Source organism: Simochromis diagramma, unplaced genomic scaffold, assembly GCF_900408965.1.
Source record: "Simochromis diagramma unplaced genomic scaffold, fSimDia1.1 OVJJ01000773.1, whole genome shotgun sequence".
Taxonomy (NCBI): Eukaryota; Metazoa; Chordata; class Actinopteri; order Cichliformes; family Cichlidae; genus Simochromis; species Simochromis diagramma.
Genome location: NW_024386807.1, coordinates 37,117 through 64,991, shown reverse-complemented (window position 1 = coordinate 64,991; position 27,875 = coordinate 37,117). Strand labels below are relative to the sequence as shown.

General features: G+C 44.1%; 2 protein-coding genes and 1 long non-coding RNA gene across 4 annotated transcripts; 1 reads left to right on the top strand and 2 right to left on the bottom strand.

Annotated features, from left to right (window-relative positions):
* Positions 1–5,881: 5,881 nt before the first annotated feature.
* On the top strand, positions 5,882–21,171 carry LOC120730615. Of its 2 annotated transcripts, none has more exons than XM_040027040.1 (5): positions 5,882–7,023; positions 15,591–15,796; positions 16,059–16,179; positions 16,617–16,848; positions 20,463–21,171. In XM_040027040.1, exons 1-4 carry the CDS (start codon positions 6,532–6,534, stop codon positions 16,845–16,847), a joined length of 1,050 nt encoding a protein of 349 aa, XP_039882974.1. In that variant the 5' UTR covers positions 5,882–6,531; the 3' UTR covers position 16,848; positions 20,463–21,171. The 2 variants fall into 2 exon arrangements, with proteins under 2 accessions (XP_039882974.1, XP_039882973.1); XM_040027039.1 differs by lacking the exon at positions 20,463–21,171 and adding an exon at positions 17,520–17,686 and having other exon boundaries at positions 5,883–7,023.
* Positions 9,828–16,367, bottom strand: LOC120730622. The gene is made up of 3 exons (XR_005695161.1): positions 16,131–16,367; positions 10,270–10,274; positions 9,828–9,838 (listed from the first exon to the last, which is right to left on the bottom strand). It is a non-coding gene; the product is annotated as an uncharacterized LOC120730622 (long non-coding RNA).
* Positions 21,172–22,707: 1,536 nt separating the features above from the next.
* LOC120730616 lies at positions 22,708–27,872 on the bottom strand. The gene is made up of 4 exons (XM_040027041.1): positions 24,483–27,872; positions 23,402–23,610; positions 23,187–23,304; positions 22,708–22,983 (listed from the first exon to the last, which is right to left on the bottom strand). The coding sequence occupies exons 1-4, from the start codon at positions 24,975–24,977 to the stop codon at positions 22,807–22,809; spliced, it is 999 nt and encodes a 332-aa protein (XP_039882975.1). The 5' UTR covers positions 24,978–27,872; the 3' UTR covers positions 22,708–22,806.
* Between the last annotated feature and the right edge of the window lie 3 nt (positions 27,873–27,875).

The window sequence follows — 27,875 nt, the reverse complement described above, 5'->3', positions numbered from 1 at the left end:
ATTCTTATTGAAAACCATACAGCTTTAACCACAGTTTCGCCACTTCATCAGACATCACCTAGACTCAGAGCTGGATGAGGCCAGCACAAACAGCAGCCTAACCGACGAAGATGATGGATCCATGGGGTCAGGACAGCCAGAAGCAGGGGAGCTGGAGAGGTACCTTTCATGTCCATTCACTGGAGGTGTGGATCTATTGCATGGCGTTCCTCACATCAAGAAGCTGTTGATCAAAGTCAATACAGCTCTTCCTGCATCTGGAGCTTGTGAAGGACTTCTTAGTCATGCAGGACTCCTGTTCACTGTTAAACAGTCACAGCTTCACAGAAAGAACCTTGAGAGCAAACTGCTGCTGAAGCTGAACCATCACCTCACTGAGTGAAGAAAGGGCACATTTTTGCTAAACATGCAGAAATAGATGCACACCCATACAACTTATGGTAAACTGAGCTGCCTTGTATGAACATATGTTGAAGATGCCTCGTTCTGTTTTCTCTGAGGCTGCTGTGCTATTTGGAGCAAACATGAACATGAAGTTTACAGCATATCTTTTCACTGGAAATTGTTTGCACTGTTTATATATTTATATTATTTACTGCAGGTATTGGTGAAAAAAGCTTTATGTTGTGAAAAACTGAAACCTGGAAATTAGAATTGTTGTGCCTTATTTTGTTGATGTTTTTACATGTATTCCTTTTGAAAATGGTAAAATTTGTATATTTATTTATTTGTTTTTTGTTTGTCTGATAACATTTATTTATAAAATAAATTGGACATTTCAAACAGTTACTCGCTACTTGAGTAGTCTTTTCACCAAGTACTTTTTTACTCTTACTGGAGTAACTTTTTTGACGACTACTTTTCACTTGTACTTAAGTAATGCTACTCTTACTTGAGTACAGTTTTTGGACACTCGACCCACCTCTGGTTTCACCCCAATTTAACATCACCGCGGTAGGAATTAGAATCAAACTTATGGGAAAGGAGACCCCTTGGACATCAATCAGCATCATGAGAACTATTGATAACAAAAGAAAGAATCTGAGGAGAATAAATTAATTTTAGTCTGACCCCAGTCCCATCCGCTAACGTGGAGGAGGCGGGGTTTATGACCTATACTGCAGCCAACAGACACCAGGGGCGATAGAGACGTTTTGGCTTCATTTTGGGGGAGCTGTCGCGTCGTCCATGCTTTCCACAGTCATTGGTAGGGATGATAAACACTAAACTCAAGAACCAAACCCTAAGAACTAATACAAAATAGGAATTAACACAAAACACAAGGTGAAACCAAAAGGAAACACAAAACGCTGGGTCAACAACCCAGCACCATGACACAAATGTACACACACAACCTGGCCAAGTCCACCAAATGTCCGTGCCCAGGTAACACCATCGTTTGGACGTGACTGCTGGGACAGAGCGACTCCTCTGTCAGCAAACAAATGAAGCGTCATTGCAAACTAAAAGGCAAATAAGACTTTAAATAGAGAGAGCTCTCAGTGTGATGACCACACCTGTGACTGCAGACAGAGCACAGCACTGAAACCCTAATAAATAAACACAGATATAAATAACAACAACAACAACAACAACAATAATAATAATAATAATAAACACAAATGTGGGAACAGATGAAAAACCACACGACAACATAACACAATCCTAAACAATGGCTCCACAACAAACAATCCTAATTTTCACCAATACTTCTTAGCCAACAGGCTTCAGTTCATCTCAGAATGGTTAAAACATACCTTCCTTAAGTTGAGCCCTGGCTAGATTGTTGAACAGGCACTAGGCAAGGATCTAGAGATTTCAGACCTAAGCCATTTATTAGCTCAACATCAAAAGACATGGAATGCTTTAAAAAGTAGTCACATCAGCTTTTCTCTAACAGCATGGTGGGAGTTTTCTAAAAAATAACGGAGTCTTCAGTAATCCCATGCAAACGTACACCTATCTGGAATACCCTGACATATTACAAGACAATAATATGATTAATTTCCCAGAATGGAGTTGTAAAGGATTAAATACTTAGAACATATATTAGAGGGAACAGAAGTTATTCCATTTGACAGACTAGTTTGCAACAATATGGGATCAACAAGAAAAGATTTTAGAATATCAACAAATTAATCCATAGTAAAAAAGAAATTTAACCTCAGTCAAGTTGAATTACAAACACCACCAAGTGCGGCACATTTCCTTACTCTTAATCCCCCAAATTATTATCTAAAATATACAGAACACTTTCTAAATTAGATGAATCAATATCCCTTCCTACTGCAAAGTGGGAAGCAGATTTATCAGTCAACCTAGACCAAAACTTCTGGTCTCAGATTGCTTAAAAACCTTTAAATTAATTAAAAATCCCAGTCTGCAATTAATACAATACAAAATACTACATAGAGTGCACTATACAGGTCATCGGATGTTCAAGATGGGCTTTACATCTTCCAACAACTGCTCACACTGTCAAGGCAATACACCAGACAATTACATCCACGCTCTTTGGTTCTGTCCACCAGTGCAAAAGTTTTGGCGCGAGATATGTGAAGACTTATCAAAGTGTCTGAAATGTAACATTCCAACTTCCCCCTTAGTGTGTCTACTGGGCAGCTTAGATAATGTCACTTCAGAAAAGAATATAGCCCATATGATCTTCACTGCCCTATGCATAGCCAAGAAAAACAGTCCTCATGAACTGGAAAAATAAAAATAATCTTAATTCTAACCAATATAGAAATTATCTATTAGATTACATTAGTCTTGACACAGCCTCTGCCACCACATTAGATCAATTGCTCTGGGCCCCTTTTATCAGCTCATCACCTAGTGGGGGTGGGGGGTCATAGTTTGGTCCCGCCTTCACTGTTGTGATTGGTGAGGGGGTAGGGACAGGCTGAGGGCGTCGGGGGTTCCCCGGAGGCATCTTCCTTGGGGGGCTCAACCCGGGGTAGCGGTCACGTCCGGTTGGGGGCTCTGTTGGCTCTCAGGTGACTGTTTCCTCGCGGCTGCGTGCAGCGGGGCTAGGGGAGGGTCTGTGCTGACGGACGTGGGTTACTGACCTGGCAACCTGGCTGCCCCTGGTGGGTCCGGGATGGGCGTGAGGTTCTGGGGGCGCTCCATCTCTGGGCTGGGGGCCGGGCCTCGGGGGCTTGGGTCCTGGTTGGTGTGTTGCCGGGGTTGTGGGCGGGTGGGTGCATGGGGGCCCGGCCCTGGAGCAGGGTGCCGCCGGTGCGTCGAGCCACCTGGGGGGCTCTTCAACTGGTGGGGGGGATGGTCACATCTTGCAGGAGCTTTCTTCTCTTCAGGAACTCTCTGCAGGAGGGGGAGATACAGGAGAGGTGGAGGAAGATCTCAGCCTGGGCGTTTACCGTCTTATGTAGTCTGGAAGATGAGTGGATGGTGGGGTGGGTGCAGTTTTCTCTGTGGTGGGGTTGGGTGGACTGTCCAGGGCTCTGTGGAGCCGGGGGGCGCTACTGCACTGGGCCCCGGTCTGATGGGCCTGGGCCCCCTTTCCCTGGCGGGTCGCGAAGGGTGGGAGTGCCTACTGGGGTCAGCGGGGGAGCTGGCCCCAGGGAGGGGTTACCTGCCCCTCCCTTCCTTCCCTCCCCATCTCCAGCTGCCTCCCTCTCCCCGCTCCTCCACGACCACCCACACATGCAAGGCCTTGGAGTAGGGGTATGTCACCAGGGTGCAGAGGAGGCTACCCCCCCCCTCTGTCCCCTTCTGGCTGCCTCTGCCTCAATTTTATCCCACAACTTAGACATTCACATTATTCACACTCTCATTACACATACATATAGGATCTTGGGGGTGGGCACAATTACGGAGTCCAAATTACCATCAGGGTGTATACCTCACCCCTGACGTCGTTGCCCACCTCTCAATTTTAAATACACTTAGTCATTGAGGGCTAGCAGGAGGGACTATGCGCTTACCTGCTGCTCCTTGGCAGGTAGCTCCATGCCCTCCTGGGTTTTAATTGCACCTTAGAACACATATGCATCAACACTACAATGAGCGGGTGGAGGGAGGTTTGGAGTCTTCTCCCACCCCCATTCTCTGCGGCCTGCTGGAGCGGGAGGGCTAGTAGGAGGAGTTGGCCGTCCGACTGCGGTCTGGGGTGTGGGGCCTCCCTGCTGCTGCGGAGTCGGGGTGGTCTGCCTCTCCCCACCGCAGGGAAAAGGGTAACACCACCTGGGTCTGGGTGCAATTCCCCCCTCCAGGGGCAAGGGTACCTAGACCCGGTTTGTAGAGTACGCTTGGAGAGTGTGATTGTGTGTACAGCGTCTCTTTATGTCTGTCTCCACGTTGGTTGAGTGTGGAGTGAGTGCATATGAGAGCATGAGGGTGGGAATGGATGTTTGTGTCTGTGTGTGCCTGTATGTCTGTGTCTATATGTCAGGTTGGGTATCAGACGCCACCTCTCTGGGGACACCTCAGGCCCTCCAAGGTATGGAGGCCTATCTCCACCCACCACCACTTCCCCTGCCGGTGGCGGACTCCCTCAGGTGTCGGTGTGTTGGTGGTTCTTTGTGTCTGGGGGTGGGCGTCCGGGTACACACCGGCTCACTCCTTGGCGCCGCTTGTCGGGGCCTGGGGGCTCGCTCGGGCCCCTTTGGAGATGGGGTGCCCCCGGCCTCTCGGCCTGGGGCTTGGTCACTCAGGCACAGCTGGGGGCCGGCGGAGCTCACGGGGCGCGTCACTGCAACTCCCCCTGGCTTCTGCTCCGCGGCTGCTGGGCGAGCCCTCATCTGGGACTCTCCTCAGCTCTTACTGGAACAGTGGCGCGGCTGCCCCTCTGTTGGTCTTCCATGGTCTCTTGTGTTCTGGGGCCTCTGGATGTCTGGAGTTTTGATCTCCTCCATACCCGCTTCACACCCTGGAGGACGGGGCTGTGGCTCCCCACACTCCCTAGCAGATCATTACATGGAGAAACCTTTGGAATGCAAGCATGCTGATCCACACAGGTATGCACACAGGTGTACACATGGGTATTCACAGACGCGGACTAAAGCTTTCTTGGCTGCTGCCTCAAAGCACACTGTGCGCTGTCTATCTTGCGTGCTGCACAATATCGTTTATTATTTAGTAACTATTGATATCTATGACTAGCTAGTTTATTGTGATGGTGCTTTGTTTTCTCTATTATTATGTTGCTCTTTGTTGTTTGCTGTCTCCTCTGTTTGTTTGTTTTTTGTTTGTTTTTTTTTTCTCCATACAGGTGACCCAGGAGTTTTTTTCTTTTTTTTTTTTTTTTTTTTTTTCTCTCTCTTCCCCCCCCTTCTCACCGTCTCTTCTCCCCTTTGGTTTTCTTTCTTTCTCTCCCCCTCTTTCTCTCATTCATTCCCCCTGTCCTATTTATTAAATAAAATAAAAAAAATAAAAAAAATTTAAAAAATGACAAAGGATGAACTGAAGCTCTGCCATCACGTAATGTCGCATACTGCTGTTTCTGATGTCATTTGAAAAAAAACAAAGAACAAAAAACAAAAAACAAAAAAAAACAATCCTAAACAATGTGTCGCACAGATGGACACAAAGAACAGCACTCACAGTCGGACTGAAGGAGGTTTACAGACACTCAGTATACACACAGTAACTATACAGACGTGCAAACACCTTTGTTGTCAGTGAGAGCCTCATAGTTTAAAATGCTGCTGGATCACCTCCGCTCTCTGACAGCGTGTTAGCAAAATAAAAAAGCCTGAGCGTCTCTAATAGTCTCACACGTCTGTGTGGGACTTTACCCACAGACCCATACACCATGGATCGCTGCTTCCTGTGACTCAGAATCAGTCACAGATTCTCAGACCCTCACCTGTGCCACATGCTGATACGAACCTGGAAGTTTACCCAGAAGGCACTTTGTAAAGACTCTGCTCTACGTCACAGACATGAACCTGCTGCAGACGGAGCCATCACACTGAAGAGCAGTGAACTGTACAACAAACCTGTGGCATTGAACAGGTGTGTGTGTGTTAGCACAGGGAGTGGGTGGGACTTCCTGGAATATCAGGACGCGGTGTTTCTCAGCACACCAGCTTCAGCAGACTCTACAGAGAAACCAGGAAATTAACTCTGAACATTCAATCTCTAAAAATGAATGTTTTTGGTCGGTGTTTTTAACTCTGACACTGTTTCTGAGAAGGGCTGACCGCAGTGACAGGAGGGATTACGTAACAGTTTCATGTTGTGAGATGATGAACGGGCTTCTTCAGGAACCTCATGTTTTGTGTTTCAGTTTCTTTTCTCCTGAATAGAAACTACAACATTTCTGTTTAACCGACGCCCCTTCAGCAGGAGCCAACATGTTGGAAACGTCCACAGGGAATGAGTCACTACCTGATATAGCCTCCTAAATATGGGCGGAGCATGAACACACCTGGGAATCTTCAGCATTCACTTGACGAGTTGACTGAAGTCGTACTGAGCAGAGTGTAGCAGGGCTCACTGGGAGATCGGCTGTTTTGTTTTGTATTACAGATCTTTTATTATTTTACATCATCCTGCACCGTGGACATGGAGGCTCAGAGAAAGAGCAATGGATCGAATGCGATTTTTATTCACAAACATCATTTATGTTTGCATGATTTGAAAATGCACAATCAGCATTTGAGGAACATCTATCTTCTAAAAACCAACGTGCCTGAATACCCTCAACCCGAGTTTCACGTGTCCAATCTGAAACACGACACACAACAAGGAGGGTTACTGAGGATCTGGAAGGACGAAGGTTTCAAGGATCCTCACGGAGGCCTCAAGGATCCAGACGGCCTGTCCTTGGTGTGGTGGAGTCTGGCTGTGGGCCCCCAGGAGATCCAGTCAGCTGAGACCAGGCTCCTCGACAAGGTCTACCCAAATCGGATGGAGAATCCAGTGAACAGGATGTTACCCAATCAGAACTTCCTCTGGACATTTGCCTCCTCTCCAGCCTTCAGTGAGAAGTCCAGATTTGGATCGTACCGCTTCACTTTCCCCCTCCAGGAGGTGGTGAACGCCTACAGCCAGCAGGTACTGACTCCCTACACATAGCATTAACAGGGGATTGGGGGGCCAGGGGGTACTGCTGCTGATTCTCATGTCATGGTCGCCAGTTTATCCATAGCCTGAATTAAGACATTAAGACCCCACAAATGCACTTAACAGCCTCAGAGACTTAAAGACCTTGAACGTGATGTGACCGGGAGTGATCGGCCAACCAGCTCCAGTGTGTTTGTTCAATTCAATTTTATTTATGCAGCACCAAATCACAACAACAGTCGCCTGAAGGCCCTTTATATTGTAGCTTAAACCCTACAATAATGGATACCGAGAAAAACCCAACAATCATATGACCCCCTATGAGCAAGCACTTTGGTGACAGTGGGAAGGAAAAACTCCCTTTTAACAGGAAGAAACCTCCAGCAGAACCAGGCTCAGGGAGGGGCGGGGCCATCTGCTAAAGATAAAGGATAAAGACATGCTGTGAAAGAGAGACAGAGGTTAATAACAGATATGATTCAATGCAGAGAGGTCTGTTAACACATAGTGAGTGAAGGAGAAACACCCAGTGCATCATGGGAATCCCCGGCAGCCTACGTCTATTGCAGCATAACTAAGGGAGGATTCAGGGTCACCTGGTCCAGCCCTAACTATATGCTTTAGCAAAAAGGAAAGTTTGAAGCCTAATCTTGAAAGTAGAGATAGTGTCTGTCTCCTGAATCCAAACTGAAGCTGGTTCCACAGAAGAGGGGCCTGAAAACTGAAGGCTCTGCCTCCCATTCTACTTTTAAATACTCTAGGAACAACAAGTAGGCCTGCAGAGCGAGAGCGAAGTGCTCTAATAGGGTGATATGGTACTACAAGGTCATTAAGATAAGATGGGGCCTGATTATTTAAGACCTTGTATGTGAGGAGCAGGATTTTGAATTCTGGATTTAACAGGAAGCCAAAACAGGAGAAATCTGCTCTCTCTTTCTAGTCCCTGTCAGGACTCTTGCTGCAGCATTTTGGATTAGCTGAAGGCTTTTCAGGGAGTTTTTAGGACTTCCTGATAATAATGAATTACAGTCGTCCAGCCTGGAAGTAATAAATGCATGAACTAGTTTTTCAGCGTCACTCTGAGACAGGATATTTCTAACTTTAGAGATGTTGCGCAAATGGAAGAAAGCAGTCTTACATATTTGTTTAATATGTGCGTTGAAGGACATGTCCTGGTCAAAAATGACTCCAAGGTTCCTCACAGTGTTACTGGAGGCCAAGGTAATGCCATCCAGAGTAAGAACCTGGTTAGATACCATATTTCTAGGCTTTTCAGGGCCGAGTACAATAACCTCAGTTTTATCTGAATTAAGAAGCAGAAAGTTAGCGGCCATCCAGGTCTTTATGTCTTTAAGACATTCCTGCAGTTTAACTCATTGGTGTGTGTTATCTGGCTTCATGGACAGATAGAGCTGGGTGTCATCTGCATAGCAGTGTAAATGTATGCTATGTCTTCTAATGATGCTGCCTAAGGGAAGCATGTATAATGTAAACAGAATTGGTCCTAGCACTGAACCCTGTGAAACTCCATAATTAACCTCAGTGTGTGAAGAGGACTCTCCATTTACATGCACAAACTGGAGTCTATTAGATAGATATGATACAAACCACTGCAGCACAGTACCTGTAATACCTACAGCATGTTCTAATCGCTCTAATAGGATATTATGGTCGACAGTATCGAACGCTGCACTGAGGTCTAGCAGGACAAGCACAGAGATGAGTCCACTGTCAGAGGCCATAAGAAGATCATTTGTAACCTTCACTAAAGCTGTTTCTGTGCTGTGATGAGCTCTGAAACCTGACTGAAACTCTTCAAATAAACCTCTGCAGATGATCTGTTAGCTGTTTGACAACTACTCTTTCAAGGATGTTTGATATAAAGGAAGGTTGGAGATTGGCCTATAATTACCTAAGACTGCTGGGTCTAGAGATGCTTTTTGAGTAAAGGTTTAACTACAGCCAGCTTGAAGGCCTGTGGTACATAGCTGATTATTAGAGATAGTTGATCATATTTAAGATCGAAGAATTAATTAATGGCAGGACTTCTTTGAGCAGTTTTGTAGGAATGGGGTCTAAAAGACACGTTGATGGTTTGGAGGAAGTAATTATTGAAGTTAACTCAGAAAGATCAATTGGAGAAAAAGAGTCTAACTTAACATCAATGGTACTAAGAGTAGCTGTAGATAATATTACATCTGTGGGATGATTATTGGTAATTTTTTCTCTAATGGTTAAAAGTTTATTTCTTTATTTGTTCCACAAGTTCATAATTAGAAGAATAGAATAATCCTTTAATTGTCCCACAAGGGGAAATTTGGTTGTACCAGAAGCAAGAAAAATACATACACAAACAAACAGGACACAGGACAGAAAGAAACACAATTTTTTTACATATTTACATAAAGTACAATAGTTACCAAAAACAGTGTACTGTACAGTATTTAAAATTAAATAAAATGAAATACAGATAAGAGGCAAACCCTGGTTATAGGTTGATAAAATAGTGCAGTTACAGCACTGATATAAACATCTATGATTGTTGGGAGCAGTTCTGATTGTGCAGTCTGACAGCTGCAGGGAGGAAGGACCTGCAGAAACGCTCCTTCATGCATCGAGGATGCAGCAGTCTGTCACTGCAGCAGCTCTGCAGCTCAGCAACATCTACATGCATGGAGTGGGAGACTCTGTCCATCAGAGATGTTATTTTGGCCACAGTCCTTCTGTCTCCCACCACCTGCACTGGGTCCAGGGTGCATCCCAGAACAGAGCTGGCCTTCCTGATGAGTTTATCCAGCCTCTTCCTCTCAGCTGCTGATAAACTGCTGCTCCAACATACCACACTGTAAAAAATGAAAGATGCCACCACAGAGTCAGAGAAGGTCTTTAAAAGCGCTCCCTGGACTCCAAATGACCTCAGCCGCCTCAGCAGGTAGAGTCTGCTCTGACCCTGTGGGCGATCGTGGTTCAAGAGTTGGAAGGTTGCCGGTTCGAGCCCCGGCTTGGACAGTCTCGTTCGTTGTGTCCTTGGGCAAGACACTTCACCCATTGGTGGTGGTCAGAGGGCCCGGTGGCGCCAGTGTCCGGCAGCCTCGCCTCTGTCAGTGCGCCCCAGGGTGGCTGTGGCTACAATGTAGCTGCCAGCACCAGTGTGTGAATGGGTGGATGACTGGTTGTGTAAAGCGCTTTGGGGTCCTTAGGGACTAGAAAAGCGCTATACAAATACAGGCCATTTACCATTACTGTAAAGAGCATCAGTGTTGTGGCTCCAGTCTAGCTTGTTTTTCAGGTGAACACCCAGGTACCTATAAAATGTCAATAAGATCTCAATGTCCACTCCCTGGATGTTCACCGGTGTCAGTGTGGTGGGTCTGCGTGGGACATGTGGTGGTCCACTCCTGATAGCTCCAGCTTGTCCCTCAGAAGTCGTGGCTGGATGGTGTTGAGAGCACTGGAGAAATCAAAGAACATGATCCTCACAGAGCTTCCAGGCTTCTCCAGGTGAGTCAGAGCTCGGTGCAGGAGGTAGATGATGGCGTCCTCCACCCCGATGCCAGGCTGGTAAGCAAACTGCAGTGGACCTAATGAAGACCTCACCAGGGGGCGCAGATGGTTTAGAACCAACCTCTCGAGGGTCTTCATCAGATGTGATGTCAGGGCTACCGGCCTGTAGCTGCTGAGGTCCTTGGGATGGGAGGTCTTTGGTACCGGTACCACACAGGAGGTCTTCCACAGCTGTGGTACTTTCCCCAGTGACAGGCTCAGGTTGAACAGATATCCTAGGATGCCACACAGTTAATCTGCACAGCATCTCAGGAGCCTGGAGCTGATGCCATCTGGACCTGCAGCCTTCCTCACCTTGATCTTGCGAAGCTCATTCCTCACTTGAAGTGCTGAGATAGAAAGAGTGGATTTGGGGGGAGGGGTGTGTATGTTGGAGTCCACAGAAGCCGGGAGTGGGTGTGATGGCTGGGAGCTGGGAGGTGTGAAGCTGAGAGGTGTGAAGTCCTGAGATGAAGGACAGGATGTCCCTGAAGATGAAGGAGATTACAGCAGAGGAGGGGGGGGGGGGGGGGGGGCGATGCTGTGGGAGGGGTGGGTGTTTGATCAAACCTATTAAAATATTTATTTAGGTCATTCACCCACCCCAAGTCTCCTGCAGCCTGGGGGGGTTGGTTTTTGTCCTGAGATTGTCTTCAGGCTGTTCCAAACCCCTCTGATGTTGTCCTGTTGCAGCTGCTCTTCCATCTTCCTCCTGTAGTTTTCCTTTCCTTGCCTTATCTTCAGGTCTCCAGATCTAAAGACTCTTCTTCTCCTTGAGGAGAGCCTTAATTTCAGGATTTATCCATGGCTTGTTGTTAGAAAAACACCGTACCTTTATGCTGGGTACGGTGTTGTCCACACAGAAGTTCATGTAATCCGTAATGCAGTCTGTGATGGTGTTGAGGTCATCCTCCAGGGGGCTGCAGAGGTTGTCCCACACAGTAGAACGGAAACAGTCCCTCAGGGCCTCTTCAGTCTCTGCCGACCATTTCCTAACTGTGCGTTTCACTACTGGTTCTCTGTGTACTAGAGGTTTATACACAGGCTGGAGATGAACCAGGTTGTGATCTGAGCCCCTCAGGGGAAGAAGAGGTGATGAGCTGTATGCCTCCTTGGTGTTGGCATACAATAAGTCCAATGTTTTATTGTCTCTGGTGTGGCAGGTGACATACTGGGTGAAGGTGGGGAGAGTGGAGGACAGGAAGATGTGATTAAAGTCCCCAGAGATCAGGAAAAGGGCCTGAGGGTGCTGTGTTTGGAGTCTGCTGGTTACAGTGTGCAGGACCTCACAGGCCGCTGCAGCGCTAGCAGAGGGCAGGACATACACAGCTATCATGATCACGTGTGGAAACTCTCGCGGTAGATAGTACGGTCTCATGCTAACCGCTAGCAGCTCAATGTCCTTACAGCATAGTGTCTCTTTGATAGATAAATGCCAGAGTTACACCATCTATCGTTCACAAACATAGCCAGACCCCCCCCCCCCCCCCCCTCTCTTCTTACCACTCTCCGCTGTTCTGTTGGCCTGGATCAGATGGAAACCGTCCATGTTTACTAGGGGTGCAACGATATTCGTATCGATATTGAACCGTTCGATACAGTGCTTTCGGTTCGGTACGCATATGTATCGAACAATACAAAATTTTTAATTTATTTTATCAACTTTCCTTCTGACGATGCTGTCTGTGTTGAGCGCTCAGTGGATCTGCGCTCGACAGTGCAGCCTAGGCGGAGTAGTCGAGTGCAGATTCACTGAGCGCAGGGCAAGCTAGCGAGACAGAAGTTAAGCTCTCCTTGCAACATGGCAAATTGAACCTCCCCCACCCTCATTCAGATCTGGCCTTTGGAACTATTTTGGTTTTCATGTGACGTATGACCCTGAAGGTAAGCGCGTCATGGACTAAAGTAAAACAGTGTGTCGGATGTGCCACGCAATGCACATGGGTGGGAACTAGTGTGTTAGCGCAGTTAGCTCGTTAACGTGTTGACGCCGTCCAGCCCCACACACGGGGCGATCTGCGGTAGCTCGTTAACGGAGATTTGCCGTGTTGTGGCGTTAACGTCATTTCAGATTAATGCTGACAGCACTAGTGGGAACACGATGAATATGACTGCACATTTACTCCGACATCATCCTAGTGCAAAGACAAGTGGAAGCAGACAAAAACAACAAGCACGCATGCTACAAACTTCACCCGAGTCATTTAGACAGCCGTTAGCACAGGATTCTCCTTATGGGGACCTGATATGTTTAATATGCTGCTGAGAATATAGCCCAGAAGAAGCGTATAGTATAGCTTTTATTTTGGAAAGAGCCATTTCTCTGTAATAAACTCTCTTTACCAAAGATGACGGATTTCTCGATCAGATAGGTTTATTTATTTTATGACTTTGTTGTTTCAGCAACATTAAATTTAAAAACTGTACTTTTGAGTTAAAATATATATTTATAAGTTTAATAAATGACAAATTAAAAAAGCATGAACATTTTTTTTGTATCAAAAAAATATCGAACCTGACACCAAAGTATCGAACCGAACCGTGAATTTTGTGTATCGTTGCACCCCTAATGTTTACGTGTGAGTCCGCAGTTAGCGCAGTTAGCCACGACTCTGTGAAGCACATCAGGCTGCACTCCCTGTAGCTCCTCTGATGTCGGGTTAGAGCTGCCAGTTCATCCACTTTATTGGGGATTCCCCATAATAACAGATGTAAACGCCTCCTAATCTTACTGCGACGCCCGATCCCGACCCGAGTGCCGTGTCTCTTTCTCCTCACCTCGCGGGGGGATGTTGGCTCAGAACAGCGCAGGCCCCGAGGGCTAACAGCTGATCCCTGCTGGAAACAATGGGAGATAGATCCTCCACACGTTCTCCGGACACAGATGCCATAAAAAATGTGATAAAAAACACAAGTGAACATTAAATTCTGAGCTTGTTTCCTGTTCTTAATATACTGCCTCTGCATCTCTACAAAAGACTTCCTGTTCTGCACAGCTCCCATCTGGCTAAGCAATTGGTTTGTGAGTCAAAGCTGGCCTGTTATTAAAATACATAAACAAAATAATCAGAAAATAAGCACTAAGAATATATATTTTACCTTAACACATTCCACACAATAACAACAAAGAAAGAGAAGTCATTACTATTTAACATTGAAGGGATGGTTGGCTCAACAGAGCTCTGACTTTTTGTCATACATAGTGAGGAGCAGTGTTGGTCAAGTTACTTGAAAAAATTAATCAGTAACTAATTAGTGACCCCAAAAAGTAATCCTGTTACTTTACTGATTACTTATTTTCAAAAGTAATTAATTACTTAGTTACTTTTTAAAACAACCTGAAGAGGTGATAAAGTGATAGATCTTTCAGCCCAATTCTACTTTTTCTACATAATCCATCATACAAAATGTAATCAAATGGAAAAGTCTCTTTTTAAAACTTGTTTTATTAGTTTTAATCTTTTAACTTTATGCATCAAGCAAAGATTTAATTATATGCAACATTCTCTGACTGGAAGAAATTAGTTTAACATTTAAACCTCTTTTCTGCACATTCCAGCACATAAAATAAAATATTTTTTGTGTTTACACTCAGTCTTTCAAATAGATGCAAGTAAAACACAGCAGAAAATAAATAAAGTCAAAGACTCAGCGGTCCTTTGGCTCTATTTTCACCTGTTTAGCAGGAGTGGGGCAGGCAGAGGTTTACCCTGGTGCAGGTGTGCCGCGGTCAGTGGAAGAATCCGGCAGTTTTTCTGTGAATGTCACATTCCAGTGGCAGCGTATTTGGAACTTGCTCGGATTTGAAGTTTAGGGGTTTTTGCTGTAAAAAGAAGTTTTCTTCCCACGCAGTTGTAGCTGGTCTGGCCTTAAATTCTGATTGCCGTTAGTTCTCTGCGTTGTGTTGTGCGAATGACCAGAGGAGTCTCTCACTTTGCCAGCTGGGTGGATTTATTCTCCCAGAACTGTTCAAAATAAAAATAAAAACAGTACAGCGACTTCACTTTACTGGACTTCTGCATGAAGACCTTCAAAGGAGAGAGAAGGATAGCGGACCACATGAGAAACCACGTGCATGCTCCTATGCTCTCATCTGAGATTGGCTAACTTGCATGTTACAACAAAGTGCTATACTCGACAGAAAAACGAATTCACACTAAAACATTGAACAGAACTGTGAGACAAAATGCACAAAGGGAACGACCAGTGTTTGAACTACTTTTAGTTACTTTAACTGTGTTTATTCTCTGTGTAACTGAGAACACCAGCATACGCTCACCTCTCCTCAGCGGGGCCTCTAGGCGACTGAGGAAAATAGCACAGCTACAGGAAGTGACTTCGTGGGAAGTAAAAGGTCACACAAACAAAATAAATGCTCCCAAAATATAAATACAGAAAATAAACATATATACATAACCGATAGTGACAAAGCAAAATAACACTGCAGGATGGATCTTTGGTGAAATATAAATTATTTTTTAATACACCTGTTACACAGTGAACAACGGACACTAATGTTTTTGTCACTTTTTATGGAATCAAACTCAAAGTAATGTGATTACTTCCACGCTTTAAACGCTGCACGCTCATACTGATCCATTGTTGATCTGCACACAGCTGTTGTCACGAACGTCGCACTCGCTTACGTCACTGTCATGGGACATTCTCGCAAAAAAAAATCACGGTTTTAGTAACGCAGTAACGCAGCGTTACTACAGGAAAGTAACAGTAATCTAATTACCGTTTTTGCAAAGGTAATCTCTTATTTTACTCGTTACTTGAAAAAGTAATCAGATTACTGCCCATCTCTGGTGAGGAGGTGAAATCATTAACATGATCGACCTCTGTTGGAGTAGCGTTCAGATGGCTGCTCTGCTCTGTGTTGGTACAGGGCATTGGAGATGATAACAGTGGGTGGATTATATTGTTGTGTGATTGTTAAACGGTGTACAGTGTGTCAGGTTAGTGACCTTTGTGTGTGTCTCTCACACTGAAATTCCTGTTGTTGTCTCCAGTTTTGCTCCGGAGCTCCGCCCATGATAAGGGTGTTCAAGACCTCCCTGTGCAAACAGGAAGTGCAGTACTCTGTGCTGGTCCACAGCCCGGCCTCTGAGCTCTTCTCAGAGTATCCTTTGCTTCCGTATGATGACCCGAATGCCGTCTTCACTTACAGAGACGGACACTTCATCTGGAGGTCACAGGCCATGTGCGAGACACACAGGTAAGTGTTAAAAGTCTCCACTGAAATAAATGTGATCGACCACTGCTGCAATATTATAAAAACCACAAACAAAGCCAAAGATGATGGACACAATGAGTCCATGCAGTGTCTGATATTCATGTTGTCATTGGTCAGTTTGCTTCATCTCGACCTGAGCATCAGATTTGATGCTGGCACTGAGAGCTCTGTCAGGGAAGCAGTCTGAAGTCCTCTGTGAGCTGATTGGTTGAAATGTTGTTTGTGTCTCTGACCTTCTTCTCAGTCGGAAATTGACCCAAAAACCTGATCTAAAACGGATGGAAATTGAATGTCTACATTCTTTTCAACATCAGACTTATGTTTGGGATAATGTCGCCATCGCCCTGCACGTGGATCATGGACAGGTACCTGCCCCTCCTACTCCTCCGTCTATAGAGACACCTGAAGCATTTTACAAGAAGGCAGTTTGGTTGATTTCATGTCTTATTACTGCAGCTGTGAACTGAGAGGAATTATCACCTCATCCAGAGAGTCCAGAGAGAAAGGTTCTCAGATCTTTTAGTCCAGGATTAAACATTTAAATAAAATATTAAAACCCAAAAGTTCTTGATGCAGAAACAGTCCCATGTGACTGTTGTTTTATATTCAGTTGATCAAGTTTTAATTTTATGAATTAATCTGCAGTTTAATATTTATCTATTAGATTTTTTAAAATAGAAAATAGGGGGGAAAGTCAAACAATCTCTAGCTGAATAATGAGCTGTTGCCTATGAATTTGATAAAAATTGAAACAAAGCGTTGAATTTTCTCACCTTGTGTCTCTGCTTGGTTTCTTTTTCAGGTGCTGAAGTTTGACTGTAATCGACTGAGAGCAAACCTCACGTACTGTGAACAACCTCTAGATCCATCAGCCAATTTTCTAACATTCTCCCTATTTGGTGGGAAACCTCAGAATGTTTCACCTGGAATCCAGTATGACAGTTTTGAAAATGCTAACTCGCTGGTTGGACATTTGTGGCCTGACGCAGGCTTCCCGCTGGAGAAGGAGCCTTCACTCAGCCATGTTTTCTAAGGTAACAAATCAGTAATTAAAGGAATAGTTTCTGCTAGGTTCCAATAGGTTGGAAAATGGCAGGTTCATTCGACACCAAGCCACAGACAGGTAGACCAACAATAATTTCAGCCACAATAGATGATGATGAAGATGCACAATAAGGAAAAAATAGGCTTCATGGTTGGGTCTCCAGAAGAAAGTCGTTACTACGCCAATGCCACAAAACAGCCTGTTTACAATAAGCCAACAGCACAGAGAAACTTCTTCTAAAATGAAGCTTCTGCAGAGGTCCTCTCCGTCTCCTGACCTCAGCATCATTCGGCCACTCTGAGGAGATCTCAGACCTGCAGCTCCAGACAGACCCAGAAAGATGTGAACAGGCCAAAGTTTTACCAAGAGGAATGGGCAGCAGCTTTAGCATCTGAGACAATAAAATTCCCTGAACACAAATACCATAACAAGCTGCCATTAATATGAGAGGAGGCGATACATCGTATTAAGAACCACAAACACAAAAGTTTGATAATGAAGCTTCACACAGACAGAAAAGTTTTATAGAATTATTCATGTTCTCTGAGGAAAAATCACAAATTCTGTCAGGGTTCATAAACTGATGAGTACAACTGTAGATGGATGGAGTCTCATCTCACACTCTCACCTCTAACATGCCCATGTCTGTCTCTCATTCAGCTGGAGAACTACAGCAGGACCTGATGGAGGCTGAGGACTCTCTGGGTTCTGTGGATCTGCTAACGGATCCTTGTTATCTGTATAAATGTGTATGTGTGATAAGGACGTGGGAGGTGGTACAGCAGCGATCCCTGGTGGACAAGAGAGGCAATACATCATATACGATATCTAGCGTATAGATAATGTAATATAATATATATAATTATAATATATACCATAATGAGACATATATATACAATATGGGTAGAGATAGTAGATATATACATAGTAGAGATATGTGTATGATTATATAGAATATAGTTAGATATATATATATCAGAATATACTATATGTATATATAATATATACTATTTATTAGATATACATGATGTATATATAGATAGATATATACACTAGATGTAGAGTATATATATATATTATATAGAATATATAAGATATATCTTATAGTATATGGATAGAATAGGGCATATATATATAGTATGTGTAATATATATATATATATATATATATATATACATATATATATATCTATATATATAGAGATGTATATATATATATAGATATATACATATATTATAGTGTATAGATATGTATATAGATATAATAATACATATACTATCTCTCTGTCTCTATATCCTATAAGATATATAGAATGTATATATAGATATAAATAAATATATATATATATACATATATATATAAATGTATATTAAATAACTATGTATATATATATAATATATATATATATAATATATATATAGATATATATATATCATATTATATATATCTATATGTATATGTGTAGATTGCTTAGTGATCAATAAAAAGCACATTTCATGAAGCTGATCACATTATATAAAAACAATTTCCCTTTGACATTCCCTCCTGTTGAACAGAAGAATGAAATGTACAAGTCATCAGTAAGTAACTACATAATTGGTTGCACTTCATCTTCTTTTAACAAATAGGAAAAGAAGTCTTCATGATCTTCATCGGTTTGTGGTACATCTGCGTATGCTGTGAGTGATAAACTTATCATCTGTGAAATTACAGCTTTTAAACAAGGAATAACACAGGTAAAGAAAAGCAAAACAAAGTAAATAGAATAAAATAAAGTAAAATAAAATAAAACACACCCTTCTACTCCACGCTATTCACGGAGCGGTGTCAGTTTTATGAGACGGAACTCAACCTTTCCCCTTTGTCATGTTACGGATTCAAATATTGGGGATGGATACAAGAGGAAAAACCACAATAACAACACTGGTCCGGCCGGGTTGAGTCAAACGATGATTTTAATGATCACACGCATGGGAGATGGACACTGTATGCAGACAGCATCAGATCTCAAAATGGTGGAGCATTGATCAAACTCTTATAGCCTCTGGTGCCTCCACCTTATCATAAAAGCCTAAACATTCACATGCTTTCTCTCACATGGCGCCAAGACCTTGGCTCCCTGTTTATCTGCTCCTGCTGAGATGGGGCAGAAAACTCCAGCATGTTCCGTTCTCTTCTAATCAGACAAATAAGGCGATGACTTTCTGCAAACAGTATTTCTTATAACATCATAAAACAATATCATTCATCCACAATAAATCAGCAGTCTAATGTAATGCAAATCAGTTTAACTAATGCAATAGTTATCAGCTTCTTCTAATTCAGGAGAATAATGCAAACTAAAACTACATAATAATTCACAATCTTTAATTAGGGGTCTAACATGGCATAAAATAATATTATAATTTAACAGTCACCAGTACTTGGGCTTTGCAGGATACACAAAGAAAACAATAAAAACAATGGAAGTAGTTCAGCAGCTGATCACATTATATAAAAACAATTTCCCCTTGACAAGTACAAAATATTTATGACCACAATTTGAGCCCATACAACTGAGACCTGCGGTTTGTCTTTTCTGGTCTGCAAAGAGAGCAATAGGATGCTTCCTCCCACTGTCCACTGCATTGTCCATCCACAGGGTTTGCAAGGCTGCCACACCACTAAGATGTTTTCAGAAATATGCAAGTAGGAGATGGTGGATGCTATATTACTATTAGTATAATACTTGTAACTCTGTAGCAGACAACAGTTTGATAAAGTGCTATGTAAAAAAAGAAACCAAAAGATTAGTTTCTATAAGTTTCAAAGATATTTAGTTTACTTAGTTTACTCATCTTATTCTTTTTTCTGTCCAGATTTTAATCCTATAGTTTCTATGACAGACTTTAAAAAGTCTCATTGTATCATTTGCTATTTGTAATTATGTTGTGGATAAATGGATGAAAAGGTAAATGGCACAAAAAGAAGAGATGGAGGAGGGTAACCATGGCAACATGACCGGGTATGAAAGCAGCAGATGCAGAGATGGGCAGAGGTTCGCCAATCTTCAAAAAACTGTGTCTGGAAAATGTGGAACAATTCTTCTTGATGTGAAATTGTGAATCATCTACAGTAATATTATCATCAAAGGATTCAGAGAATCTGCAGGAATCTCTGCGCGCAGTGACACGGCTGTGATCTTCAGACCTGTATGAAGGTTAATATACTGCATGGAGACAAACTCTCACTGTCTGTCTGTGAAGCCAGATTTAAAAAACAAGTGTTTAAAGTTTTTAGAACATGTTTGTTTTAGCACCGTCTTGTGCCAGTACAGAACATGACATCACCTGGTTGTCTGTGAAGGTTCTCAGGCGTTGTAGTCTAAGAGTTTGGAAAGAAAACCGTCTGGTCTTGTTTAAGTTTCCGGGTCGGTTGCTACTAACAGACTTACATTTGTTTATTTTTGCTCACAAGCGACAGAACCGATACGTACGAGCGATGAACGCTGAATGAGACGTGAAAGAAACTCAGAGAGCTTTTTCAGGGGGATGATGAAATGAAAGTAAAACATATGTAAATCCAAAGCATCTGACCTCAGCCTTGTGTTCCACATCTCTCTAGATTACACACAACATCCACGAGCAGGAAGTCCTCATCAATAGTTCCTGTTCCAAGAACACATCGAACAAAAGGTCAAAGGTGGCTGCAGGAGACCACTGAGGACAGTTTGTGCCCATCTCGTCTTTAACAGAGTTTAAATGTGTTTTTCAGCCCTGAATATTTTATGTGGATATCTTCTGTACTGATGATGTTACGTGTGACGGCCAGTGGGCTGGCCTTGTGTTTCGCTTTTTCTGTTACCTGTTTCTTGCAGGTAGGTGGAGCTGACCCAATTATAGATGCAGCACACCTGAGAAGGCCAGTCCCAGTGTGTATAAAGACACCTTGACTGAACCAGCGGGGTCGCTGGCTCTCTCCATCTGGCACCCATCAGATTCATTTGAGGCTTCAGTTATGGCTGTTATATCATTTCAATTGTGTTTAAGTTTCTTCACCTTATCGTCATTAAAAAGATCTCACAGCCTTTAAAAGCCTGTGTGTGGTCTCCCACTTGGTTGTCACGTCCTTGAGCCGGGTTGTGACATATGAGAGATCAAAAATGTTGGAAAAAATAATAATTTAAGATTAAATTTTGATCTTAAAGTTCCAGAAACAGACGAATGTTATCATATGTATATTACTGTATATTTAACCTTTCAATATCACAGTATTGTCCGATGCAGCTACTGAGAGACGTTACTTTGCAGACGCTCACATGGATCCTGCTGCTGTCTGCAGGTGTTTAACAAGCAAACATCTGCTAAACTCTATGTGTCTATGTAATCTGCTAAATGAATTACTAATGAGTTTCATTAGCCTGCTGTCTGAGCTGCAGTCGGGTTTAACTTCATTAACACTTGAACCTGTAACAGAAGTGGAAACAGTGAAATAGAGGTAGATGACAGGAGTTTGGTGGTTTTGCAGGGGGAAGTGTGTCTTCTTTCTTTCCCTGTGTGATGTTTATCAGTGCTGGTGCTGAAATATGGAAGCTGATGTTTAGAGTATTTCCTGTGTGAGGGCGTTCAGGCTTTGTCCCATTTGCATGGGCAGTGTAACAGCCCTGGACTGTGGGGGCGTGGTCTGAATATAAGCCTGGTGATCAGAGATCACTCACACTCCTGACAGGAAGCATCAGCCTCCACCTGATCATGCAGACACAAAGAAACAGGAGAGGATATATACAACACTTCATAAACTGCAAGCATCTGTGGCTGAATGAGCTGAAGAAGCTCGCTCATGACTTGAAGAACCCGTATCTCCTAAAAGAAAACGTCCCTGACTACCCCCGACGCCCCCCGGAAGAAAGTTTCACGGGTCTCACCCTGAAAGCACAAAAGGAAGGGGCACGCCATGTCTGACACTTCCTACAGTCAGGTTTCCGACAAAGAGGCGGAGAAAGTCAGGGTTAGTTGAAGTAAACCTGCTAGGGGGCAGGTTAGCTTCACGGAGTGTGTCGTCATAGTAACTCACTCAGAATTAATCTAAACTCGCTTTGGTGAAACCGAAAACCCAGAGTTTTCATTAACTCAGGGTATACTTACTCAGAGTTTGCACTAAACCGGCTTCCTGAAACAGGGCCCAGGGCCTCAGTTTGGTGTTTCAGAGAGCTGCTGATCTCAGACCTGCACAGCTTCTGTTTTAAACACTTGATGTACTCAGCTCCGTGAAGAGTGACTGTTGGTTCTCACAAGTATAGTACACACACACACACACACACACACACACACACACGCACGCACACACACGCACGCACACACACACACACACACACACACACGCACGCACACACACACGCACACACACACACACGCACACACACGCACACACACACGCACGCACACACACACGCACGCACACACACACACACACACACACACACACACACAGCGCAGCTGCTGGGGAGGGTTTTTAAAAAAGCCACTTGATCAGGGAACCAATCAGCAGCTGCCAGCTCTCAAACCAGAAGGGACCTGCAGAGACATTTAAAGGCACAGAACACAGAGAACAAAGTCCAGCCACCATGATACAAATTATGGCGAGGGCCAGGCTGTGACATTGGCGTCCTTGCTACACGCTGTACTGTTTGTATTGTACCTCATCAATCTCCAGGTGTGATAGAAGTTGTGTTGCTGGAACTCTGAGCCCATCATCTTCTACTGATCCAGTTCAGGGCTGCCGGGGGTGGAGCTTATGCCACCCCCGAGTTCATTTATCTTTATTTCTTTATTTTTATCACATTCATAGTAGACACAACCTCAGAGATATCTTTTACTTTTACTAGAGTATTTTTAATAAGAAAACAAAGACTGCAGTTCTCCTAGTGTCCACTCGAGGCAGCTGTCAGGAGAAATGTGGATTCATTGCCTCAGGTAGGCCGGAGTGGGGGCTCCTTCTCCAGCCAGGAGTATCTGGGCCACAGGCGTCTAAGGAGGGAGTGGGCTCTGCAGAAGTGATCAAAGCGTGTTTCGGGTATGATTGTCCTGTTGTCCCTCCAGCAGAACCTCAGGTTTTCTCTCAGCTGATCAGGATCAAACCTCAGCACCTGAAACAGAAAAAGACAACCATGAAACTGAAGCTCAGTCACAAATTAAACTGTCAGAGTCAGACGTGATGGTCCAGCACTCTGAGCTCTTCACACGGCGGTTCATTCAAAGCCTTTCAGCGCTCACGCTGTGGTGGATGCAGTCTGGGGCGGGCTGGAGGCGCCGGCTGGCTGATAGTGAGGAGGAGGAGCAGCGAAGGTACCTTTCTGTTCTCCATGTGCAGGGCGACGGCGACGTGATCCCACACATAAAACTCTGGGTGCCTAATCGGCCCCCAAGCGTCCATCTGGTTCTCGTCAGGTCCTCGGATCAACTCGTAGCTGAGAGGACGGGCAGAGACACAGAGGGCGCTTTTAGTCTCTCACTGGAGGTCATTTCCACATTTACCTGTGTGATCTTTACCTGTGTGATTCTTACCTGTGTTCGTTACACATGGCCTCTGGTCTCCAGATAAAGCGTCCATCTCTATAAGTGCAGACGGCGTCCGGGTCATCATCAGGGAGCAAAGGAAACCTTGAGAAGAACCGCTGATTGGCCGGGCTGTGGACCAGCACAGAGTACTGCACTTCCTGTTTGTACAGGGAGGTTTTGAACACCCTCATGATGGGCGGAGCTCCGGAGCAAAACTGGGGACGATAACAGAAGTTTCAGTTTTACTTCCAGAGACAGAAAGAGTGACGCGGCACAGCGAGTTTCGGTCGACGTGCGCTTTGAGTCACGACAGCAGCTCGCTGTAAACGAAGGATGGAAGTGCCCTGTTGTTCGGTGTTGTCAGGAATGTTGTGATTACACTTTGAGTTTTAACTGGGTCTGTTCCAGTCGGCTGATGTTTGTGTTTCCACCTGAAATATTTACTGAGTCCATGTAAGCTGAACGAAAAAAGCACGTTCTTCAGTTTGTGACTAAGAATGTAATATTTACAGTATTCAGTGTTTTAACATTATGGAGAAATATAAATATACATCATTCATGAACAGCCCCAGGTTATTGTTTGCAGTTTTTTACAGGACTACTTGAATTTTTAAAATATTTAAATGATCCAGGATGCAGATATTTGAATACTAGATCCTGTTTCATGTTTCTGGTAAGACCCACAAGTGCCCATATGGAAAAGAAATAGTAAAAACTTCTATGATTTACTCATGAAAGTGGCCACTTTCTCATTATTTTCATATATTGTTTTAGGAAGTATCCAAAACATACAAGTTTCATTATATAATTTTTCAAGGGATCTTATATCTGTTTTCACTCTTGTATGCTTTTCATTCAAGTTTCACACAAGACAGATTCAAACTTTATAAGATTTATTCATATCTTTTCCATGTGGGTGAAACTGTCAGGTTTCTGTTGTTAACAGTGTTTTAGATATTCATGTTCAAACTCTGCCTCTGAAAAGTGTTTGACATGAAGTTCACAGACATCTCTGACTCTTTTATGGTGCTCACAGGCGGTGATGCCAGCTCTGTGAATGCAAACAGTCATTTAAACATAGGATTACCTGCTCGCTGTAGGCCGTCAGCACCTCCTCCAGAGGAAACCTGAAGCGGTACGAGCCCAGTCTCGACCTCCTCTTGAAGGCTGGAGAGGAGGCGAACTTCCACAGGAAGCTCTCCTGCTCTGCAGCCTGCTCCTCCATCCGGTCTGGGTAGGTCTCCTGCAGGAGCCTCGTCTCAGCTGCTTGGATCTCCTCGGGTCCCACAGCCAGACTCCACCACACCAGGGAGAGATGGCGAGGATCCGAGGAGCCTCCACAAGGATCCTTGAAGCCTCTGTCCTTCCGGATCCCACATAGCCCCCGTCGCTCTGTGTTGTGTTTCAGGTGAGACACGTGAAACTCGGGTCGGGGGTAGTCAGGGATGTCTTCTTTGTAGAGGTACCGGTTCTCCAAACCCTGACGCTCAGCTGTACTTCTTAAATCATTCAGCCGCACATGCTGACCCTCTATCAAATGTTCGGTATAGTTTCGGCTGTTTGTCTGCGTCTGCATGATCATGGAGGGTGAGCTGAAGAGAAGTGGTCTCTGATATCTGACGGGACACACTTTTATTCAGACCCCACCCAGTCTCGCACACACACACACACACACACACACACACACACACACACACACACACACACACACACACACACAGCGTTCTGGTTTTGGTTCATTGACTGCACGTCTTGCCTGAAGTTTCAGTTTGATTCGTCTTCAGATGTTTGAGGTTTGTTGTTGTTTGTTTGAATTCTGCTTCATCACCGAGGACCTGCTGTCATGGTTTTGTTCAGTGAACCTAACCGACCTTACATTTCCATAAAAGGCTTGTCTGGTGTATTTCCTCGGAGTTGTAGGAAACGGTGTGATGTAATGAGACAGGAAGTGCGGGTGCCAAACTGTTTCTGATGTCACTGTGGTTTCTTCCTCCTTCACTTGCGTCCGGGCTGAGCAGAATTCACCCGAGGCTGATATGAGCCTGACGTTCGTGCTGTGATGGAAACCATCAGGGTCGTTTTACTGAAACATGTTCACCTCTTTCTGCTTATTGAACTTGAACAGGTCATTTAGACCTGACCCAACGCTCTTCTTCTCTTTGTGTTCTCGTTTTTCTGTTTCATGATTAACGATTTTTTTATTAACACTCTTGCCAACAATAAAAAACGTTACAAAAACAAGCTGCGCTCTGACCCCAGCGCTCATCAGAAGCGTCTGCTTGTAAAAACATATCCATCCATCAAAGTCAGGTCACCTGCAGGCTGAGCCGTATTCCAGACTTCTGAGGCCTTCCTAACCAGACCAGCAGGTTCTGGTCTCACTCGGGGTCTCCTGCCTGGAAGACCTCCAAAGGGAACCACCACCTCAGTCTGCCAGTACAAAGGCGCTGTCTGCACCTTAAAGCCCAAACAGCCCGTGATGTACAGAGCCGTTATCATCTCAGGACAAGTCTGAGTCAGTCCTGACGTCCTGAACCAGACAGCATCTCTGCCAGTGTATCTGCAGAGGTTCCCCCAAATCTTCAGGCTGTGTCTCCTTCACAGATGAAGGTTCGGTCAGACTCAGGAGCTCCTCAAAGTCCTCTTTCCACCCTCGACAATAAATCGAGTACATGTCAGCTGTTCCCCTGCATGCCCTGAGAACTTCCTGAGCTCGTGGACAGAAGTTCTCAGGGCGTCCAATGAAAGTCCTTCCTAAGGGGTCTCAGATCCGACCCTGAACTCCCGTGGCTCCTCCCACAGTTTTACCGCTATTTCGACATTGATATGCCGAGGTCACCAGACAGAAGCGCCCTGGATTCATGGTGATGATCACATCTACAGCCGATGTTACTGCACCATTATTTGTTTGTTTCTAACTGTTGTTGTTAGGCCTCGTAATGGCCACGCCTGGCCTCTACTACTGTTTCTATATAAAACATTTAATTCACATTACATTTTAACATATTTGAATAATATCAACATTTAGCAGTAAATCAGAAATAAGAAACAGATATGTGTCAAGTATTTTGCAGGATTTAACATTTTCACCCCTGAAGTCAGCAAAATAACATTCATCTGTAGTGTAAGCTGTCAGATCACTGGTGCCAGCTGGTGTCCACCTGTATTTAGTTTGGAGGAATCAGTGAGTGAGTGAAACTCACTTCTGTCTGATGACAGTGATACTGAGGCAAGATGTTGAAAATATGCTGAACTTTCTGTCAATATGGACTGCTGTTAGCTTCTGTTTGCTGCTGTTAGTGTCTTTTAGCCTCTGTTAGCTGCTGTTAGCCTCTATTAGCTGCTGTTAGCCTCTATTCGCTGCTGTTAGCCTCAGTTACTGAAACTGTCTCTGAAGTGGATCTAACTATGTTTGATGTGAGGATGGAATCAAACTGTTTATCTGAGGCAAAGTGGGATTTTTAGGACACTCGAGCCAAACATTAGCTGTTGTTGTTTAGCTGGCTCTTTGCTAGCTCTCCGAGGTCATTCAGGGCTCATTAATAACAGCAGTTTGAGCTCCTTCAGGTGAAATAACTTCTGAGGCCCATCAGGTTTTATTTTCCACTGATATCCCTCGCTTGCTCTAAAACTACGTCTTCTTATGTATTTATAGTCTGACTGCAAAAGCTGACTGTGAGAAATTATTTCAACATATTCTGTTATGGGGTAACCAGGTCTCACAGCAGGAGGTGAAAAGGATTGTTAAGCTCTAATTTAACGTAATTAAAGTTTACTGTCTGAAAACGATATGAAAAATATTTTATTTGGCACATCCACAAAGACAAAACACTCCTGATAACAGTGAAACAGGAGACATCAAAGGAAAAGAAGCTTTAAAGGTTAAAACAGTTCATTTAAATACTGCTCATTAATAATCAGAATAAAATCAGAATAAAACCTGACCGCAGAAACATCATTAGCATCGTTATTGAATCAGTTACAGGAGACATCAGAGATGATGTGCTTTTTCATTTTCACTTCCTCAGTTTCATCTTTACACATGTGCTGGCAGCTGATTGGCTTAAATGGTCACCACTGACAGGCTGTCGGTGCTGCATTGGGTCAGGTGAGAACTGGGCCCATAGGTGTGTCTGTGGGAGGGGCTACACAGAGAAAATCACTGCTGATTGGCAGATGCAGCACTCTGATTGTGTCCACCGTGGAAATGATCCTCCTGTTAGTAACGCTGTGCAGCGGTTGGTCTGCACAAAGGCAGAGGCGGGTCCTCACCAGCAGGTGGAGACGCGGTGATGCTGGAGTCCTCATGGACACAGTTTTCCAAACTTCAGAAGGTTCATTTGTTCGGTCACTCACACATTCCTCTCATGTGACCAACATCTCTAAAGTTAGAAATATCCTGTCTCAGAGTGACGCTGAAAAACTAGTTCATGCATTTATTACTTCCAGGCTGGACGACTGTAATTCATTATTATCAGGA

Bases quoted from the DNA above. Each gene is read 5' to 3' on its own strand.
- LOC120730616 (XM_040027041.1), bottom strand. From the start codon at position 24,977: ATGATCATGCAGACGCAGACAAACAGCCGAAACTATACCGAACATTTG. The intron at 23,611-24,482 runs GTAATCCTATGT...TATCGTCCCCAG, and splicing joins TGACGGCCTACAGCGAGCAG to TTTTGCTCCGGAGCTCCGCC. The intron at 23,305-23,401 runs GTAAGAATCACA...CCGTCCTCTCAG, and splicing joins GCCATGTGTAACGAACACAG to CTACGAGTTGATCCGAGGAC.
- LOC120730615 (XM_040027040.1), top strand. From the start codon at position 6,532: ATGGAGGCTCAGAGAAAGAGCAATGGATCGAATGCGATTTTTATTCAC. The intron at 7,024-15,590 runs GTACTGACTCCC...TGTTGTCTCCAG, and splicing joins TGAACGCCTACAGCCAGCAG to TTTTGCTCCGGAGCTCCGCC. The intron at 15,797-16,058 runs GTAAGTGTTAAA...CCTTCTTCTCAG, and splicing joins GCCATGTGCGAGACACACAG to TCGGAAATTGACCCAAAAAC.